At 46.6% G+C, this 22,263-nt stretch overlaps 1 protein-coding gene across 1 annotated transcript; it reads left to right on the forward strand.

Moving 5' to 3' along the window:
- The first annotated feature begins 19,469 nt into the window (after positions 1–19,469).
- SOX11 (SRY-box transcription factor 11) lies at positions 19,470–20,955 on the forward strand. The gene has a single exon (XM_021667242.2). It carries the CDS (start codon positions 19,594–19,596, stop codon positions 20,941–20,943), a length of 1,350 nt encoding a protein of 449 aa, XP_021522917.2. The 5' UTR covers positions 19,470–19,593; the 3' UTR covers positions 20,944–20,955.
- Positions 20,956–22,263: the final 1,308 nt, after the last annotated feature.

Below are 22,263 nucleotides of genomic sequence, written 5' to 3' on the forward strand. Positions count from 1 at the left end.
ACAGAAACTCTGCATTTCTGTTCCTTTCTAGAGAGTTTGATCTAAACTCTCTGCTTATGTAAAAGTGGTCCAAGATACACCCTCCACCGGGAAATGCCTGTCACTGCCGTTCCTCAGACATGGTTCCAATCAGGCCACGGGGAACAGCACCCTGGATGCCACTGAGTTGACCTCTTGGATTTCCGTTTCACTGCTGTGCAAGAGAATTATGCCATGGACTCACTCACACTGAACCATTAGGAGAAACGGAGGCGCTTGACCTTGGATTCACTTTTTGAAACTAGCATGGCAGCTGCTACTAGCAAACGTGTTCTCTCATCGAGAGCTTTCCCAGGGAAAACAGGTCTCCCGCGCCAGTAGCCAGAACCGCTCTTCTGCAGGACCTCTAGTTGCCGGGTATGGGCGAGTGGGTAGTGTCACCCTTTTCTGCTCTGGCTCCTGGCTAATTCTGAGCCACCTGTTTGGCCTCCTGCTAGTCCTTGGCCTCAGAGAACACGTTTTAGGGACCGCACTTACCGACTGTTTTATGATAATTTTCTAATCTTATTTTTTCTTTGTCCAGAATGTCGCACATCAAAAAAAAAAAAAATCATCTATTATTCATTCCATTTTGATGATAGCAAATACGGGAACGTGTCTCTTCCTTTAGCCACCAGTGTTTAGTGGGGCGCCGGACGGATGGCTGGGGGCTGAGCTGGGAGGGCAGCTCTGGAAGGCGGCCTGGAAAGGAAGGCCCAGTTCTCCAGGGGCTTGGATTGAATTGTGTCCTCCATTCAGGCAGTAGTGGGAACCTAGGGAAGCTGCTGGAGCAGGACAACGACTCCCGAGAGACCTCTGGTCTCAGGAAGGTCGCCTTGGGGTGCTCCTCAGTCGTGAACGCACACAGGAGCCCCCCGGGGGCTGCCTCCTGATTCACTGGGTGGGAGCGAGGCCAGGGCCTCTGCATTTCTGGGAAGCTGCCAGGTATGTCAACGCTGCAGGTCCCGAATCCCATTTAAATAGCAAGTGCGCAGCCTGAGTGAGGAAGAGATTGGCGGCGAACAGATCGGACACAAGCGGGTTCGGGACTCCGGGCAGCCACAGCTTGATCCGCCGCCCTGTAGCCGGGTGGGGCGTCCCCGCCCGCCGCTGCCGAGGAAGGAGCGCTCCGCTGGGTCAGGGCCCTGGCCGGGAGCCACCTCCTCTAGGCGCGGTCGCTCCGCGGGGCTCCTCCTGCGTCCCCGCCCCCCGGCCCCGCCGCCCCTGGCTCCGCTGCACCTGCAGCCGCCGCGCCCGCCCGGGACACCTGCCGCTCCACCGCCGCGCGGGCGGAGGATGGCACCGCAGGTGGCGAGGCTGCTGCACCGGGCGTCCGAGGCGGTCTGGGGGAAGAGGCAGCTGGCAGAAGGAAAGCCAGACGCGGCGGCAGCAGCTTAATAAACGGGGTCTCCAGAGAGCTGTGGTCCAGGCAGGTGGCTGGGGGCCGGGTGAGCCCTTTCCGAGAAGGGGGAGCGCCGCTGTGTCAAAGAGCAGCTGAGCCAAAAACAGAGGGTCCGAGCGGGGACAGAGGGGTCACGACTGCCTGGCCAGGGCTGCGTCCTGAGCAGGACGGGAAGCCCCAGGTAGAGACGAAGGCGCTGCAGGGACTCCTGGCCGTGCGTCTTGGGAGGACGCACCCTGGCCTGCGAATGGGTTTTAAAAATCACAGGGATTTCAGTGGCTGAAATGAAAACACACACACAGTACAGTTGCGCTGAAAAACAGTCGGCTCTTCTGTACAGAAGGTAAAATGACCGCGCTGTGTGTGTGTTTTATGAAAGAGCTGTTAAAACCCTTTTTCTTATGTCAGTGACAGTTCCCCCTTGGATTGTGTGTGCGTGTGCGTGTGCGTGTGTGTGTTCATTTCAGCCACTGAAATCCCTGTGATTTTTAAAACCCATTCGCTCCAAAATGGGTCATCCTGAATGACATGTGGAATAATTAGCATAAAAATCTATACTTGAGTAGTAACTCACAGTAGTCCAGCCTTCTGTCCTTCCTCCTTCCTTCCGTCTTTCCTTCCCTCTTTCTCTCTTTCTCTGTCTTTCTTTCTCTTTCTTTCCTTTCTTTCCCTTCCTTCCTTCTTTCCTTCCTTCCTTTTTCCTTTCTCTTTCTTTCTTCTTCTTCTTTCTCCCTCCTTCCCTCCCTTCCTTCCTTCCTTCCCCCTTTCTTTCTTTCTTCCTTTCTTTCTCAAGTATTGTCCAAACATTAAACGCCAGTAATGTGTCCCACAGGAGATCTCCCTTGAGTATTTAAGCTAAAAAGCTACTCTCATTTTCCATGAGCTGTTGCGTCATGCGAGCGTAGTTGAAGGAATGCATGAGTTATATTCCTAGGAAATAAATGCCTGGGATTTGCTCTCACATGAACACCAACACACCGATAAATGTTAGTTCTTTAACGATTCTATTTAAAGAAAAGATTACTCAAATGTGAGAAAAAACGGTTTTGTTTTATTGATTTGGATTAGAGAGCAGGTGAAAACATTGCGATTCCTCTGGACATACATGTAGTATATGACAGTGGGAACAGGAGAGATTAATCAGATTAAGGACACTGCCAAAAAGCAAACATCTGCCAAACTTGAGATGTGGACACACCAAACGTGGGAAAGTAAGTGCAACAGTTCTGGACACAGTATCAATCCAGTAATTCAAATGATCTGCGAAATGGTACTCACTTTCCCAGACCTCACCCCCACCTAATCCTACCCCAATCTATCCTACCTCAGGAAATCTTTAATTTGGGATAACTCTGCTGAATCCTTCTTGAACATTACTGTTAAAAACTTCAAGAAAGAGCAAAAAATCTTCCACCATGCTTGCCACCGTATCAAAATGAAAGAAACGAGTCATCTTACTTGTTCAAAAGCTGGCCTGGGGAGGATCTCTTGAGCCCAGGAGTAGAAGATCAGCCTGCATAACATAGCAAGAGCCTCTCTTTCTCTCTATACACACACACACACACACACACACTGGCTGGGCGTGATGGCGCACACCTGTGGTCCCAGCTACATGGGTGGCTGAGGCAGTAGAATTGCTGGATTCCAGGAGATCGAGGCTGCAGTGGGCTGTGTCTGTGCCACTGCCCTTCAGCCTATGTGACAGAATGAGATTCTCTCTCAAAAAAGAAGGCCAGGGGTTGGGGGCCAGTGCTGATAGACTCAAATTCATTAAGATGCACTGAAAAATTCGTCCTACTCTTCTAAAGCATAGGTATTGGTATGGGATTTGTGCACAAATGTTTCCCAATCTGGGTCTTAAACCTTCTTGCTGCCCATTTGAAAACATGCAGACACACATGTGCTGATTATAGATATTTAAGCATCTTTTGAAAATTAAGGAACAAATAGTAATTCCTTGCATTTTCTATGTTACACTGTACAATACTCTTACAAGCAGTCTTCATCTAGGTCTTTATGCAAATCTAGAGAAAGACAATGAAGATTTTATCACTCTGATTTTATAGATAAGAGTCTCAAAGCAATGATATCACCTTCCCAAGGTCAACTGCCATAAAAAGTAATGACATCATTGGGATTCTACTTTGTTTCGGGTGCACTTCTGTCACTTCATGATTCTTGGACACAGGCTGTCAGAAAAGACATTAGGACAAATAGTGCCTGGAATTGAGCTGAGATTATTTTCTTTTTACTTCAGGGAAGAAAAGGAGGCTGTGCGCGTGCAGGGACGCGTGCCTGTAGCTCAGCTACTCGGGAGGCTGAGGCTGGAGGTTGGCTTGAGCTCAGGAGTTTGAGGTCAGCCTGGGCAACATAGTGAGACCCCATCTCTAAAGAAACATTTTGTTTTAAAGAGAACAAAAAAGTGAGAAAGTAAAATATATCAAGTACATTTCCTATCAAAGTCTATCTCTTTGCCCAGCCATAGTGGAAAACACTTTAAAGTAATTCGTAAATGAAGTTATTATCTAAAATACCTGTAGAGTGTTTCTTTCTACTAGCTATATTCCAGTTTAACCTGTCCTACGTGTATGTGTTTTGCCCAATGGAATTATGAGTTCTGTGAGGGCAAGAATTCTGAGCTTTCTCCTTTATGTCCCCAGCACCAAAACCAATGTCTATCTGTCTGTCTGTCACATAATAGGCACCCATTAAATATGGGTTGAACTGAAGTAGAAACCATGTTTTTCACTAATTATCTGAACTTGGTGGCTGGGACAGAACACACGTTTAATAAGCATTTATTTAACAAATAAATAAGTGAATGAATGATTAAAGGATATTGATACTCCCTATCAGAAAATACCAAGACATATAATGTTCTGAAATAATCTATTTATAATATATTAAACAGATAAATGGCTCTCTTTTCTAGTTTAATGTTGGAACATGATTTAAATAGTCAAAATATCCCAGATTCTTGAAGAAATCCAATTGGGATGATATTAGCCAGGGTTGGACCCATTCCAAACAAGATTGACTCTTTCTTTTCCTTTCTTTCTTTTTTTTTTTCCTGAGATGGAGTTTTGCTCTGTAGCCCAGGCAGGAGTGCAGTGGCACAATCTGGGCTCACTGCAACCTCTGCATCCCAGGTTCAAGCGATTTGCCTGCCTCAGCCTCCTGAGTAGATGGGATTACAGGCACACGCCACTATACCCAGCTAATTTTGTATTTTTAGTAGAAACAGGGTTTCACCATGTTGGTAAGGCTGGTCTCGAACTCCTGACCTCGTGATCCACCTTCCAAAGTGCTGGGATTACAGGTGTGAGCCATTTTGCCTGGATGACTCTTAACGGAATTATAAAAATCAGTAGGAACTGTATCTCTTAAAGGAAAGTGGTCATTTTGTCCTCGTAGTATGAGCAGGAGACTCCACATGCACAGCCTCCAGCAGTACGTCCAAGCCTGCAGTGAGCATCTGATTTAGGATCTGCACAGCGGTCTTCTCATCATCACGTGCTTTATAAACAAGTATTATATCAAATACACTGAGTGAGTCCCTGGCGACAGCAGTGTAACAGCACTCCCTCAGCTGACATGCCCGTGAAGGAGAAAGCCTTGTTTTACTGAGATGGGGGTTTGTTTGGACTGTGAAGTGTGGAGTCACATCGCTTTTCTTCCAACTCCAACTTTAGTTAAAGGTAGAAGTTACCACAGACGCTGAAGGACAACATTCATCTTCTGTGAGGTATTCTGTATTTACTGTATTTATTGGTGATCCTGTATTTTCTCTCAACTCCCAACATAGCTGAAATCATGTAGAACTTTACAAGTGACGTAAACAGGACGGGGAGTAAAATGGGCGTGGCTTAGGCAGCGCACATAGCGTGGCGGTCCAGCAGACAGCCATGTCAACACTGTTCCCTGCTGGCCTTGTATCAACCCCTTCCACTCCCTGCATGGCGAGGGGGCCACACTGGCAATTATTGCTGCTGGAATTCCATGCTGTTAGAATTCCAGTTCTTAATTTCAACTAGCCCCTAGTCTGTCCAGAAAATATTTCCAAAGTGATAATAGCATTGAATTTTTTTCTCCTTCCTTTCCACCTCTAGTTTCCAGAAATATTCAAATATCTCTACATAATAAAAACAAAATACTCATGTCTCTGGAAGAGATGGCTAAAATGCTTTCTTTCCTGGTTTCTTTCACAGTTACCAAAGTGTCTTGGTCTATTTTTGTAAACATGGCTTATAATCACACAGAAGCTTCATAAAATATTTTTGTATCCTACTTTCAACCTCACAACGTCCTCAGATGTAAGTAGGAGGTACTGAGCCATTTTCTCAATGATGAATGAATGTTCCGAGCCATAAACTCCTGATAGAAAATCCAGCATACTAAATATATAGTGTACCTGTATGTTTCAGAGTACTAGGTGCATGAAAATTGGCCTATAATTTGGTCAATATCAAATGCAAAAAAAAAAAACAGTGTTTATGTTCTCCAATTGTGTCTTATTGGTTAATTAAGAATATTGTAAAAAGATCATATAGTCTGCTTCTTTTTGAAATAAGCAACCTAGGGACCATGCATTGTCTTTAGATTTAAGGCAGATCAGTTCTTTGTGTGAGGGCAGTTTGTATAGTTCTCATATTTGTGTTTCTGGAAAATATAATCAAATGTAGACTATGTCAGTGGAGTAGGAGTGTTTCTACCTATCATATGTTTGGTATTCAACACGTAGCAGAGAAGACCTCTCTAGCCATTTTTGTATGGGGCATATTGTTCTACAGAGTTGTTGCAATCAGCATGAACATGGTCAACAAGCTTCAGCTGACGTAGTTATGCAAGTAAATGTATGATCAGGAAATACTATAAATACCTTTCCTTTTATAGCTCAGGTCCTATTCTTCAGTTAGAAGCAAAAATAGACACACTAATATTTCACTTCTGCTCTTATTCATTTACCCAGAATACTATTAGCTATCTCCTTGCCCTCTGGTTACAAGAGGTGAAATAGAGGCATGTTACATGGTACTAGGACAGGCAGAGTTAAATCCTGGGAAGAACATCAAATGTGCATGAGCAAGCGATATAACTCCTCCAAGAGCTGGAATGAGAAAGATAAAGGAAAAACCGTACCTAGCTTTGGAGAATCCTAAAAGGTACTTTAAAACTCAGAAGAAATGGTAACTATTGCCTCTCCAAGGTAAGAAGTGCCACCCTGCAGTAGGTCAGGAGTCTATTCATCCCCCGGCTCTGGGGAGCACGCTGACGTGGAGGCTGGAGGATGTCAGGCGGCCCTACGCCCCTCTCCAGCCGATTCAGACTCGTCCGGGATGCATCTGCCCATCACACAGAGTCATGTGTGCTTTGAGATGTCCTCAAATTGACCACCATCAAGGTCCCAGAAATTCTTTCGAATTCTATAATTACACATTTTAATACATACATTTGTGTCTATTTTGGGGGTTTTAGGGGCTCCCAGAAATCTCATTTCCTGATTGTTGGAAAAACCTCCTTGGAAAACTCCTTCTAGAGGAAAGAGATCCGAGGTGCTGAAGTTCTGTCGTTGGAAAATATATTAGGACTGGAGCACACGAACGCATCTAAGTACAACACATTTTGTGTTACACTAGATTTTCTTCTGGACCAACCCCACAGACACATGCAAGAGGGAAAAAAAGCCTGAAAGAGTGGATTCACTGAAATGTTGATAAGATATCGAAAGCACCGCACTGCATGACATGGGAAAATAACAGCTAGATTCCAGGTGAAGAATAGTGTTGAGATACCCAGTGCAGTGGCCTGGGCAATGGGCACGGTCACCATACAAAGCAGGAACAGAACAGTGAGACATAGAAGGGGGACAGCCTGTGTTCCTTTCTTACTCTTAACTCTTTTTTTTTTCCCTTTTCTTCCCTCTTGCTCAAAGTGACTTTAACCTTGGGTTTTCTTCTTCGTGTCTTCATGTCTCAATTCGTTCATTTAACCAAGCACTAGTGAATGCCTGCACAGTACCCAGCACTTAGCTCACCTCGGGGTAGACGCAGAACAAAGCATGCCTCTACCTTTAGGAAAACTCACACTCAATAGCAAAGGCTTCCTTTCAGCCATAATATCATTTTATAATTCTATATATAGACTCCACAGTGATGATGATGACAATGTTGGTGAACTAAATAGCATTGTCTTGTGTTTGTCAGTTCTTCCTGCCTGCAAAATACGCCAGGGAATGGGCTAGAGGAACTTCACTGTGTCACAGCATCTTAGCACGGAAGCAAGTCTTTTTTTCTTTTTTGAAATTTTTATTTTAAGTTCAGGACTGCATGTGGCAGGTTCGTTACACAGGCAAACTCTTGTGTTGTGGGATTTATTGTACAGACGATTTTATCACCCGGGTATTAAGCCTAGCACTCATCAGTTATTCTTCCTGATTCTCTACCTCATCCCACCCTCTGTCCTCCAGCAGGCCCCAGCGTGTGTTGTTCCCCTCTATGAGTTCACGTGTTCTCCTCATTTAGCTCCCACTTATGAATGGGAGCATGTGGTATCTGGTTTTTGATTCCTGCATTAGTTTCCTAACGATGATGGCCTCCAGCTCCAACCGTGTCCCTGCAAAGAACATGACCTCACTTTTTATGATTGCATAGTGTTCCATGGTGTGTATATACCACATTATCTTTATCCAATCCATCACTGATGCCTTTGCTATTGAGAATAGTGCTGCAGTGAACACACAAGTCCACGTGCCTTTATAATAGACTGATTTACATTCCTTTGGGTATATACCCAGTGATGAGATTGCTGGGTCTAATAGTATTTCTGTCTTTAGGTCTTCAAGGCATCGCCACACTGTCTTCCACAATGGTTGAACTAAGAGAAGAAAGTGAGACGTATCCCCTCTACACACAATTTACAGCTCCGCCTTACTTAAGTTAATGAGGTTATCACCTTTGACCTGAATAAGATGATAAATTGTACTCTTCAGTTTCTCACAGAATGTTGCCTGAGACCCAAAGCCAACAGGGAGAATGCAGTGCCTATGCATTTGAAAGCTGTGACCACTATATGCACAGCAATGAAATCTTGCTATGTATGTGGTCACTGGACCTCCCCTCATCCACATCTATCAGTGACTTATTGCCTGTGAAAGAGGGATTATTCATGACAGCCTACATTTGGAATCAACCTAAGTGTCCATCAACAGATGAATAGGGAAAGAAAATGTACATATACACCATGGAATACTGTACAGCCATATAAAAAGAATGGAATCATGCCTTTTGCAGCAACATGGACGGAACTGGAGAATGTTATACTAAATGAAATAAGCCCAGCACAAAAAGACAAATTTCGCATGTTCTCGCTCATTTATGGGAGCTAAATATTAAAACAATTGAACTCAGGGAGCTAGAGGGTAGAAGGATAGTTACCAGAGGCTGGGAAGGGTAGCCTCTGGTAACTATCCTACCCTTGTAACTAAGTTACCAGGAAGCAGGGATAGGGGAGAGGGGAGATGGTTGATGAACACAAAAATATAGTTAGAAAGAACGAGTAAGAGCCAGTGTTTGACAGCACAACAGGGCGACGACAGTCAACAGTAACTTGTTATACATTTTAAATAACTAAAGGAGTGGAATTGGAATGTTCTTAACCCAAAGAAGTGAGCTGTGCTTCAGGTGATGGACACTCTATTTACCCTGGTGTGATTATTATGCATTGTACGCCTGTATCAAAACATCTCATGTACCCCATCGATGTATACACCTACGATGTACCCGCCAAAATTTAAAAGTCCAAAAACATTAAAAAGTATGTGAAAAAAAGGGGAGGTCTACGGTTTTGGAGCTTCTTCTCTGTATTAGTTTGCTAGGGCTGCAGTAATCAATTAACACACACTGGGTGGTTTAAGTAAAATAAACATATTCTTTCACAGTTCTGGAGTGTGAGATTGCAGTGTTGCGAGGGCTGGTGCCTCCTGGGGCTATGAGGGAGGATCTCCACCAGGCCTGTCTGCTGGGCTTATTAATGGCCATCTTTGATCTCTTTACATCATCTTCCTTCCATGCCTGGTTCTCTGTGTCTACATTTCCACTATTTTTTTTTTTTTTTTTTTTTTTGAGATAGGGTCTTGTTCTGTTGCCCAGGCTGGAGTGCACTGGTGAGATCTCAGCTCACTGTAACCCCTCCTTGCCCGGCTCCAGAGATCCTCCCATTTCAGCCTCCTGTTAGCTGGGAAGACAAACCTACGTCACCACGCTTGGCTGATTTGTATGTGTGTGTGGGGGGGAGTGTAATTTTTAGTAGAAATGGGTTTTTGCCATGCTGCCCAGGCTGGTCTCTTAACTTCTGAGCTCAAGTGATCCTCCCACCTCAGCCTCCCAAGTGCTGGGACTGCAAGTGTGTACCACTGCGCCAGGCCCATTTCCACTTTTTATATTGGGTTTGGACCCACCCCATTGGCCTTGTTTTAACTTGATCATCTGCAAAGGACCTAGCTCCAAATAAGGTCCCACTCTGAGATACTCGGGGGTTACACTTCAAAGTATTTGAGAAACATAATTCACCTCATAATAGCCCATTCTCTAACCCTTAAAGATTCATGTCGTTCTCACATGAAAAATATATTCACCACATCCCAACACCTCCAAAAGCCCAAATGCAGTCCAGTGTCAACCCTAAGTCCAAAACCTCATGTAAATATCTCAACAAATATGGGTGCAACTCAGAGTTCAATTCATCCTTAAGCAAAATTCTCTTTCAGCTGTGGATCTATGAAACCAGACAACATATCTGCTTCTAAAATACAATAATGGAACAGGCATAGAACAGACATTTCCATTTCATAAATAGGAAAATAGAAGAAAAAAAGAATCACAAGTCCCAAACAAGTCCCAAACCTATCAGGGAAAATTCCATTCAATTTCAGATTTCTGAAGAATCTTCTCTGGCGAGATTCTCTGCCCTCCGGTCCTCCGACCCGTTCATCGCCCCATCACCCACTTTTGGGGACTTTGTCTAGGAGTCAAGACTGGTCAGCACCAAGCTGCAGGTTTTCCACTTTGGAGGGAGTTCAGAGCAGATTGGAGCACACCGAGACTGGAGCAAGACTCTCACCTGAGCACACGGAGGCTGGGGCCCGGCCAGAGCCGCCCTGTAAGGAGAGTGGGCTGTGGGCTCTCCCACAGTCAGGTGGGCATGTCAGGAACACACTCCGGATATGTCCCTGAAGCACAGGCATGTGGTGGAAGGAGGTGGAACACAGTGACCCTGTAAGGACGCTGTCAGAGCAGGCTGTGTTGCAAGTGATGATATCAAGGGCATTTACACTTAGGAAGGCCATCCAAAGTGGAATCCCAAGGGGTCATCTGGAGACAGCATTCCCCCGCAGCAGAGAAGGTGGTCCTGCTGTGATGGCTTCAATTTTATAATGACACACCAAGGGGGCCCAGCGGTGGAATCCTGGCATGTCAAGGGGGTTCAGCAGCCAAGCAAGAGGCACACAGCATCGGCTACGTGAAGAAAGACCTTTGCCCTTCCTCTTCGAAGCCCTTCCCGTCCCTTCCTTCCCCAGCAGCCAGAAGGCAGGACTGGGAGCCAGGAGTGTAAAACACCAGAACTGCATCTAACTCACAGTCAGCCCGAGCTAGATGTGAGAGAGGATCTCTGGGCAGGTGGGAAGAGGATCACAGAGCTGTGTGCTGTTCACACCTCACTTCATCTAGCCTGTTAAATGCACCATTTACACATCCAAGTACAGATGCAAATGGTGCTCAAGACCAAAGGAAAATCGTGTTAATTTTTATCATAACATTGACTATCTGCTGCTGTGGGAGAACAATATAATGAGGAATCTGATACGAACCCAGGTTAAAAGAGCCTTGCTGGCACTGAAGTAGGCTGTGGACATCTGTAGGCAACTTGGATTGCTTTATGTGCTTTCCATACATTCCAGATTTCTACGGAAAATACGTGCTGCTGCGTTTAAATGGAGGAAGAAAAAGCAATAAATACCATGAAGTGCCCAAGTCACAATTAATTATATTTTAAAATATAGTGAACCAACAGACTTAAGATAATGAAACCAAAATAATTTTCCCTAGTTCATGATTCTGTAGAAGTGACATTTTTCGTCCTGGGAAAACTACAAAATGTTAAGAGCAGAAATGACCTTGGAAGCCATCTAGTCCAAAATGTTGGTGCTATAGGTGAGGACTTTAAGCCCCAAGGTGATCAGCCCCTGTTTCTAAGATCATGTGGCTGGTTTATGTTAGGATGGGGGCAAGAGACAGAGTCTCCCTGGCTCAGACCCCATTTCTCTCCCAGGTGTGTCTCTCTAAGGTGCTACCCACCTCTCAGTAGAGGCCTGGGTCCTCTTGCTATCCAGCCTCGCCTCCTCCCCCTGTTTGGAAATGTCCTTCAATTTTGCACAGCAGCTAATCTCTACTCTAATGATGACCACAGATTGGTAGAGTTTTTAGTGAACGCCCTCTCCAAGGAAAGGTCACTTTGTCTCTTGTTCATGCTACGATTACTTAGAATTTAATAATTACTGGTGCTTCACACATCTCTGCCTATACCTTACATTATTTGGGATAACACAAGTAATGTAAGTGTTTTCAAAGCTGACAGACAGAGACAGAGTACAAAAAAGAGCTATTGATGCATGGAGGGCCAGAAAGAAAAACATCGGCAGACACCTAAGTTCAAGGGTCAATTACAGCAGAATTTAGTTGATTACAGGGCTCGTGGGTTGCAGGAAGGGGGTAAAGGAACCTGGCCACACAGCTTGGTGATTTAGAAAGAGTCCTGGTTAGGGCTTTCCCTCACCCTATCGAGGTGGAGGGGACACGCTGCACCTGACAAAGCCAGGGATTCCCCGTTCCCGGCAAGGCCTATCCACAGCCACCCTCCTCCTGCAGTTGTACTCACAAAATCCCAGAAATCCACAGAACACGTGTTTGCCTGAGTTACCAGTCCTCCCTGTCCCCTCTTGGTCTGCATCATCGAAAACAATGACACATTCATAGCGATTCACATGGATGTTTTCTCTAGCTAAGAAGTGATTAAGACAAACAAATCAGGATAATAGCCGTGTGTGAAGAAATCAGATTTGGCAAATTTTAAAATTGTGCTTTCAAAATTGATTAGCCATTCCTTTTTATATTACAGTCCCAAACACACACATACGCATTTACAGTCACACATTCAGAACCATACAGGTCTTCTTTGGTGCATAAGACAAAGATCCTGATATAAAGGGAACAGTGTCTCCAGGAGACACTGGCCCCCTCCCTCGGTGTGTAGGCTGCAACTCTAAGACGTGCACTCCAGCGCTGGTGCAGGCGCTGCCTCTCTCTTTGATTTAGATGGAGAGGATGGTGCAATGTGCAGAAGCCATCTCCCCACCCCGGCCCCTGAAGCCCCCGCTGTCTTTTTTGAACCACAGTAGCTGTGAGATCAGGCCACACTGGGTAAGAGTGTTTTTTCTTCTCTTGCTCAACAAGAAAAATAACTGTTTTGGGGAAAATTATTTATCTTCTTCATTAAAAAAAAAATCCCTGAGTTGTCCAATTAAATGTCTGTTCTCGAGCTTGTTCCTCCCACTAAAAAAAGGTTGAATAAATATGTTTTTAATGAAAATAAGGTGTGTTTAAACTGCAAAAGATATGAAGTTCTAGCAAATGCCTGGTTAACAGCACAGTGTGGACATGTGAAACAGTGTGATATGAAACCACAAACATCCCTCTTGTAGCTCCAATGTTACACTGTGTATATCCTCTGTATGATGTGTGTGTGTGTTCATTTGTGTGCTGGGTCATGATACAAAAATCCATTTCATGTGTCAGGTCATAGTCAGAATAAGTTAGGAAGCCCCTGACCTGTGCTATCCTGCCCTGCTGATCCTCTGTGTTTTCCTTAATTGTAAAAAAGATGAAACTAGAGAGGCAGAAAGAAAAGAACCATGCCTTGCTTGCATTGCAAAGGGAAGTGGATTTTCTACGAATGGTGAAGGGCTTCATGAGCATGGCGTTGGCAAGAGCCATGGTCCACGTTGCATGTTGGAATGAATAGTCTGTCTGCAGAGTGGGACAGGGAGATCATTCTGGCGTCCATTACTAAAACACTTGTAGAGCATAGAGGAAACATAGGAAAGCCTAACCATACACACCGATGTTTCAAACACCGATGTATGACGGTTCAAGCATGCAGGAAGAAGGGAACTCAGGAGTCACTGGGGTAGGAGAATTGACTGAGCTTACTGGGGTATGTGAGCAAATATGAAAATGCCTTCATACAGTAATAATTTACACAATAGTTATGATATGCCAGGAACTCTTCCAGGCACAGAAGAAAGAAATATTAAAATAATAAAGATGACATTTATAAACATCCTATTGTGTGCAGCACTGTTCTAAGCACTTCCTATGTATTTAATCATTATGACAATTATAACAAATAAAGCAGAACCTGGACTGTGTCTCTGCATGTGTGTGTGTGTGCATGCGTGCGTGCACACGTGTGTGTGCACACATGATGGAATGGTTACTAGTATCCTATTTTATAGATTGGAAAGTGAAGGCACAGGAAAAGTTAAATAACTTGTGTAAAAGACACTATCAAGAGAATGAGAAAACAAGCCACAGACTGGGAAAAGTTATTTGCAAAAAATATGCCTGATAAAGGACTGTTATCTACAATATACAAAGAAATCTTACAGCTTAGCAACAAGCACATGAAAAACCTGATTAAAACATGGGCTGAAAATCTGAAGAGACATATCACTAAAGAAGATATACATAGGGCAAGTAAATATCTGAAAAGATAGTCCATCTCACATGCCACTAGGGAAATGTAAATTAAAACAGAAATGAGATGGCACTTCACACCTAGTAGAATGGCTAAAATCTAAAACAGTGACAACACCAAATTCTGGCAAAGATGTAGAACAGTAGAAACTCTCATTCATTGCTGTTGGGAATGCAAAATGCCATGGCCACTTTGGAAGACAGTTTGAAAGTTTCCTACAAAATTACGCAACCTCTTACCACACGACAGACCAGTCTCACTCTTTGGTATCTACCCAAGCAAGTTGAACACTTACATCTACACAAACACCTGCACGGGATGTTTATACCAGATTTTATTCATAATTGCCAAAACGTGGAAGCAACCATAGTGTCCTTCTGTAGAAGAATGGATAAACTGTGGCATATTTAGACAATGGAATCTTATTTATTGCCAACAAGAAATGAGCTATTAAGCCATAAAAAGACATGGAAGAACACAAAATGCCTATCGTTAAGGAAACCAATCTGAAAAAGGTACATACTGTATGGTTCCATATATTTGACATTCTGGAAAAGACAAAACTATTGCCATGGTAAAATAATCAGTTGGTGCCAGGGGTTGGGAGGGTGAAGGATGAATAGGTGGGTGGAGCACAGACACTTAGGGCCATGAAAATAATCTGCATGACACTATAATGACGGAGACCTGCCATTATACATTTATCCAAACCCACAGAATGTACAACACCAAGAGTGAACCCTAATGTGAACTATGCACATCGGATGATTATGAGGTGTCGATGCGGGTGCACTGATCATAACATACGTACGCTGTGGTGGTGCATATTGATAGTGGGGGTGGTTGTGTTCGTGTGGGGATAGAGAGGATGTGGAAGGCTCTCTACTTTCCATTCATGTTTTCTGTGAACCTACAACTGCTCTAAAAAATAAAGTCCATTTAAAAAAATAGAATATATCTCTCACATAAACAATTTAAAAAGATATGAATTTTGGAGGCAGCAGATTGTGGGATTCTCTGGGCATTAATAACTAAAAGTCAAGGGGTACATGATGAAAGCCATGGGGCGGGGGGAGAAAAGATATTGGAACCAGAATTTTCAATCCAAGGCAGAATACTTCAGAGCCGTAACTCTGAACACCTAAGCCAGTGGTTCTCAAAGTTCAATGGCGCCTCATTAACAGTGCAATTCAGTGGGTTCTAACTAGCATTTAAATAAATGGAATGGAACAGAAAAGGATAAAAATATAGCATGAATTGCACATAAAAGAGAGAGATTGATTTGTGACACTTTGGTTTCTGCTTTATATATGTATAGCTTGAGTACTGGGTCATGATGTAAAAAGGCGTTTTATAAAATAGGTCATGATCAAAATAAATTTCAAAGCCGCTGCCCTGTGCTATACTGCCCAACTGCTCTGGTTTCAATGGATCACACTCTCTAGTGGGGTAATTCACAGAATAAATCAGTGAAAAGATTAACAACATTATTTTAGCTGTGGAAGCATGTTTTGATGAATCAAACAGGGTTATAGCATTCACTGGTTCATTGGGGATGTGTGTGTGTGTGTGTGTGTGTGTGTGTGTGTTCGTTCAGGTAAAGGTTGTTCAATCCATACTCGTTACCAGGTCTGAGGAGCATTTAAGAAGGAATGTCCAGTAGACGGAAGATATTCAGATCCAAATTCAGGATTTAGGACTGAAGCTGAGATAGATAGAGCTGAACAACGAGGAGTGAACTCATTTCAGGAGAATAGGTAAGGTGAGAAAAAAAGGGAAAGCACCCTGCCTTCATTTCAGAGATGGGAAATGCATGTGTTTGGAATGCTTCTAAAAATGGTGTTCAATCAATCAAATGAGTCAAATATTTACCCAGTGGTATTTTTAGCATGTTATTTGCTTAGAAAAATGCTTCTTTCCTAAGAAAAAGGGACACTTCTTATTCTGGCTGTGTTATAATTTTTAGAGATATTGTGAAATATCTTATCTCCTTATGTAATAGTCCTTTTAAGTGAAATTTTCTTTGTAAAGATGGAATTATGAAAAGATAATAGTAACCATAAAATATAGTCATTTGTGACTCTGATCAAATGTGACTCTTCAAATTCTGAACACTATGGATCCAACAATATTTATGATCAGTAGAAAACTACATATCTTGCTTGTAAATAGGTATTCATGCGTAGACAGACACACAAAAGTGAATATTGGTGCTAAAAAGGTAACCAATGAACCAAACTATTATATGCATTCAGTGGTTTCAAAAATAGCAGATATGTTTCCATTTTACTAAATTAGACTTTCAAGAGGTGCATTATTAGGCCGTATTTTCCATTTAGAAGCTTAAAATTCCTCTAAGTGGTTGGTTAAAGTTTATGTGGCAAACATCTGTTTTCAGAAGTAACTATTATTTCTGTAAGAAGCATGCGTACTCTCAAACATGTTCCCTTATTTTTTTAATGTTATACTTATTTAAAAATTTTCCCTTAGGGAGCAAAAAAAGAAAGTACACAGATTATTCTTTTTCTCATGCCTCACTCCACTACATCTAACAATATTAAATATGTGGGGTGAGTCCATGCTACAAAATAGCCATCTAGTTAATCTTTTGTGAAAATTGCCAGTCTCTCCTGTATTATAGGGAAGAATGGCTCTAGTGCCCGCCTTCAGTGCCTGTAAACCCCAGTCTTTGCTTTATCTTCTCCAACAAATGGCCCGTGTTTCCTTGAACAGAAATTACATGTGTTTGAAAGAGCAGATTTTAACTTTTATTTCCTCTAAAAAGATCACAGCGCTATGAGAATAAAATCTATTATTTTTCACTCCTACTACACTCAGATCATTCTCATTTGAAAGCTAAGCATAGTTTTTGCTATAGCATAGAGATAGCAAATAAATATGGAATTTGCCAAAGATTTTCAAATAGATTTTCTTTCAGAGGCCAAAATGGTAGGTGCCCTCATACTTTGCAAGCAAATAATGAACTGAGCTAAAATATCTCAATGCCTCTCTCCAGAGTGTGGATTTGTCCTGCCTCTGTGGGGAGAGGGGTGTAGGTTCACCTTGTGCTCCACCCCACCCTCCCTCGCTTGGTGTTCCCAATAGCTGGGAACCGTGTAAGGTAAGAGAAAAACAAGACACAGTGCTCGACTTGCGGGAGTGAAGATGAATTTTCACACACTGCCTTGGATTTTATACATCTCCAGACTTCAAGTCACCTAGTATGAGTGACTGTAAATTCTTTTGGTTCCTATGGCCCTTAAAGGAATGTATTGCCAGCATTATCAAGATGTAAATTGGTCTGAATATTCCAAGTATTCAATGCAGCGTTTTTCTTTAGGATGAGTGGGGTGGGGATGGGGGGGCGAGGGCGGGAATGGGTTATAGCGATGGCGGTAATTTTTTCAAATAATGATCTGAGAAAAACATGGTATTATTTCATGATATTAGAGTCCTCAGAGAAGCTCCAGTACTTAAGGAATGTAGTATTATTTGCAGGAAGGGACCTGAAAGGAAGCAGATGTGGATAACGTTCCCAGTCCTCCACAGCTGATTTCTCTGGAGAAGGGAGCCAAGCAGTGTCTTAGGAACTGCTCAAAGTTCCCAGATACCCAGCGCTGTGGGATGTGGAGAAGGCGAGGATGGCGACAGACAGGACCTAGAAAGCGGCGGTTTTCAACTGCCCCCAGAATATTCGTAGAGGTAACGGGGACTCAGTAAAGAAACACAAAGGAGACGAACACGGCGCGATCGCAGGGGTCCTAGGCTACTCTGCGAGCCCCGCGCGCCCCCGGCCGCCGCCCACCTTCCCACCTCCAAGGGACAGATCTGGACCGGAAACCCGCATGCACCTTCTTTCCTCTTTGGTTTATGAGTGACCCAGAAGGCTCCTAGCTCACAATAGCACGGTTTCAGGACGAGGCTGCCGGGGAGGCGCTGGCGACCGAGGAAGGGGAAGGACAAAGAGGAAGAGGAGGCCGGGGAAGGAGAAGGGAGCGGCGGAGGGGCGGGGAGGGGAGGGGCGGGGCGAGGGAGGAGGAAGGGGGGCGCCGGGCCGTTCGCGGGGACGCCGGGCTGGGGGCGGGCGTGCTGGAGCCTGCGGGACCCGGACCCGCTCTGGAGCCCGCCCTGGGAGTGGCCACCTCGAACCCGAGGGCCCCGCAGACCGTTACTCCGGCCCCCGCCCGGGGCGGGGCGTTCGGGGGCGCGGCGCAGCCCAACCCGCACCGCCGCGTCCCCAAACACCACCAAGGAGGGAAAACAGACGGAGAAAAAGGACAAAACAGAAAAATGCAAACGGGGGAGGGAGCTCACCGCCTCTCGAGCTTTAAATTGATTTCTGTGCCTTACAAAAAGGGAGAAAGGGAAAAGGAGAGCAGAGCCCACGTGCCGGGAAGGTTGTTGTCTTCAAGCGCCACCTTCCGTCGGCCTGGGTCGCCGCGGTCCTCTCGGGCGGGCTCGGGGCCGGGGCGCTGGGGAGAGGCCGAGCCCCGCGGGGGGCGCGCCGGGGAGCAGATGCGCCCACCCCGGGGCGGGCGGGGCGCAGCAGACCCGGAGCCGGGCCGAGGCCGCCGTCTTAGGCTTGGCGCGTGCCCGAGTGTGTGCACGCGGGGAGTGAGCGCGCCCCGTCCGCGGTCGCCGTCGGGCCTCCCAGGGACCGGGCACAAAGGCGCGCGGGGCCTCTCCCGGGACCCGGTCCTGGGTCCGCGCCGGCGCCAGGACCAGCCGGGTTCGCCCCCGACCACCGGCTCCGCGTGGTGCAGCGCGCCGCTCTCGAGCATCCTGGGGAGAGGCGCATCTGTGCACACACGCGGATTTTTTAAAAATAACATATTTCTAGACATGCCTCCTCTCCCCCCACCCCCATCTTCGCCCAGCAGCCCGGAGGGCGGGGTGGAGGGGCGGGGCCTCCGAGTTAATAACGGGAGGTGGGAGGAGTCGGCCCGCAGCCATTGGCTGGCCGGGGGAGTGATGTCACCCATATGACACCCTGATAACTAGTTGGGAGAGAGACCTCAACTTTTTGCAGAAGGAGCGCGCGCGCCTGGGAGAGCTCGGGGTCTGGCGCTTGCGGTGGGAGCCACGAGCCGGAGAGAGGGGTCCCGGGCTGCCTCGACCGCCGTCGCCACCGCCTCTCCCGTTGTGACCGCAGCTCCCGGCGCGCCGGCGGCCGTCGCCGCCGAAGCCACCGCAGCCGCTGTGTGCAGCCTGGAAGGGGGGGCGGGGGGGAGGGGGGGAGCCGCGGAAGCGGGGTGCCGAGGACTTTGCAACTTGCCCAGGAAGGTGGAGGGGTGGGAGGGGGAGGGGGACCTCCGCACGAGACCCAGCGGCCCGGGTTGGAGCGTCCAGCCCCGCAGCGGATCATGGTGCAGCAGGCGGAGAGCTTGGAAGCGGAGAGCAACCTGCCCCGGGAGGCGCTGGACACGGAGGAGGGCGAATTCATGGCTTGCAGCCCGGTGGCCCTGGACGAGAGCGACCCAGACTGGTGCAAGACGGCGTCGGGCCACATCAAGCGGCCGATGAACGCGTTCATGGTGTGGTCCAAGATCGAGCGCAGGAAGATCATGGAGCAGTCGCCGGACATGCACAATGCCGAGATCTCCAAGAGGCTGGGCAAGCGCTGGAAAATGCTGAAGGACAGCGAGAAGATCCCGTTCATCAGGGAGGCGGAGCGGCTGCGGCTCAAGCACATGGCCGACTACCCCGATTACAAGTACCGGCCCCGGAAAAAGCCCAAAATGGACCCCTCGGCCAAGCCCAGCGCCAGCCAGAGCCCCGAGAAGAGCGCGGCCGGCGGCGGCGGCGGCGGTGGCGGCGGGAGCGCGGGCGGCGGCGCAGGCGGTGCCAAGACCTCCAAGGGCTCCAGCAAGAAATGCGGCAAGCTCAAGGCCCCCGCGGCCGCCGCTGGCGCCAAGGCGGGCGCGGGCAAGGCGGCCCAGGCCGGGGACTTCGGGGGCGCGGGCGACGACTACGTGCTGGGCAGCCTGCGCGTGAGCGGCGCGGGCGGCGGCGGCGGCGCGGGCAAGACGGTCAAGTGCGTGTTCCTGGACGAGGACGACGACGACGACGACGACGACGACGAGCTGCAGCTGCAAATCAAGCAGGAGCCGGACGAGGAGGACGAGGAGCCGCCGCACCCGCAGCTCCTGCAGCCGCCGGGCCAGCAGCCGCCGCAGCTGCTGAGACGCTACAACGTCGCCAAAGTGCCGGCCAGCCCCACGCTGAGCAGCGCGGCCGAGTCCCCCGAGGGCGCGAGCCTGTACGACGAGGTGCGGGCCGGCGCCACCTCGGGCGGCGGGGGCGGCAGCCGCCTCTACTACAGCTTCAAGAACATCACCAAGCAGCACCCGCCGCCGCTCGCGCAGCCCGCGCTCTCGCCCGCGTCCTCGCGCTCCGTCTCCACCTCCTCGTCCAGCAGCAGCAGCGGCGGCAGCAGCAGCGGCAGCAGCGGCGAGGACGCCGACGACCTGATGTTCGACCTGAGCTTGAATTTCTCCCAAAGCGCGCACAGCGCCAGCGAGCAGCAGCTGGGGGGCGGCGCGGCGGCCGGGAACCTGTCCCTGTCGCTGGTGGATAAGGATTTGGATTCGTTCAGCGAGGGCAGCCTGGGCTCCCACTTCGAGTTCCCCGACTACTGCACGCCGGAGCTGAGCGAGATGATCGCCGGGGACTGGCTGGAGGCGAACTTCTCCGACCTGGTGTTCACGTATTGAAAGCGGCGCCCTCGGCTCGCTCTTTCTCTCGGCGGCGGGTGCAGAGCTGAGTTCCTTGGGAGGAAGTTGTAGTGGTGGTGATGATGATGATGATGGTGGTGGTGGTGTTGATGGTGGCGGTGGTAGGGTGGAGGGGAGAGAAGAAGATGCTGATGATATTGATAAGATGTCGTGACGCAAAGAAATTGGAAAATATGATGAAAATTTTGGTGGAGTTAAAGTGAAATGAGTAGTTTTTAAACATTTTTCCTGTCCTTTTTTTGTCCCCCCTCCCTTCCTTTATCGTGTCTCAAGGTAGTTGCATACCTAGTCTGGAGTTGTGATTTTTTTCCCAAAAATGTGTTTTTGTAATTACTATTTCTTTTTCCTGAAATTCGTGATTGCAACAAAGGCGGAGGGGGCGGGGCGGGGGAGGGGAGGCAGGACCCGCTCCGGAAGGCGCTGTTTGAAGCTTGTCGGTCTTTGAAGTCTGGAAGACGTCTGCAGAGGACCCTTTTGGCAGCACAACTGTTACTCTAGGGAGTTGGCGGAGATTTTTTTTTTTTCCTTAAGAGAACTTAAAGAACTGGTGATTTTTCTTTTAACAGAAAAAAAAAAGGGACCATTGCAACTTTTGTTAATTTAATTTTTTTTTTTTTTTTTTTTTTTTGGAGGGAGAAAACTGATGTCTTCTATGCATCCGATTCTTAACAAAACTGCAGGGAGCTTGAAAAAATGCAGACTGTACAAACGCTTACAAAAAAAAACTGTGAACTGACTTAAGATCAGAGTTTACTTTTCAGATCAAATTGTTTATGGTTTTACAAATGTGATTTCTACTTGCCAACGTTTTTTTTGTAACTTGTTCCCTTATACCTCCTTGATTGAATACCAGACAGCCTAGACCTCAGTACAAAAGGTATTGAAACATTTTTGATACATAACAGACCTCAGTCTTTTTTAAAAATTAATATATTTTCAGGCGTATTTTTGTACAGTGAAAAGGGAACATTCTTGCTGTGTTTTTTCAGTAAGACTTTCAGGCACTTCTTCCCTTTTGATTTCTTTTTTTTCCTCTGTTTTTTAGCATGCAAGTATGTTGGTACGTTATGTCCTGGTTTAAAAAGGATTAAAAATTTAAAATAATCCTTGCATCTAAAGGCCTTGTGGTTTAAAAAAAAAAAAGCAAACTTTTTTTTGTACAGCTATAGTAGAGATTTGTTCAATATTTGTAGGTAAAGATTTATTGAAAATGGTGATATAGACCTCAGAGCTGTTATCTTAGTTTAAAGATTGTATATGTACTGTACTATAGTAGGACTTTATGTATCTCATACGCTG

Source organism: Aotus nancymaae, unplaced genomic scaffold (assembly GCF_030222135.1).
Source record: "Aotus nancymaae isolate 86718 unplaced genomic scaffold, 86718_ANA_hifiasm-v0.15.2.pri h1tg000057l, whole genome shotgun sequence".
NCBI lineage: Eukaryota > Metazoa > Chordata > Mammalia > Primates > Aotidae > Aotus > Aotus nancymaae.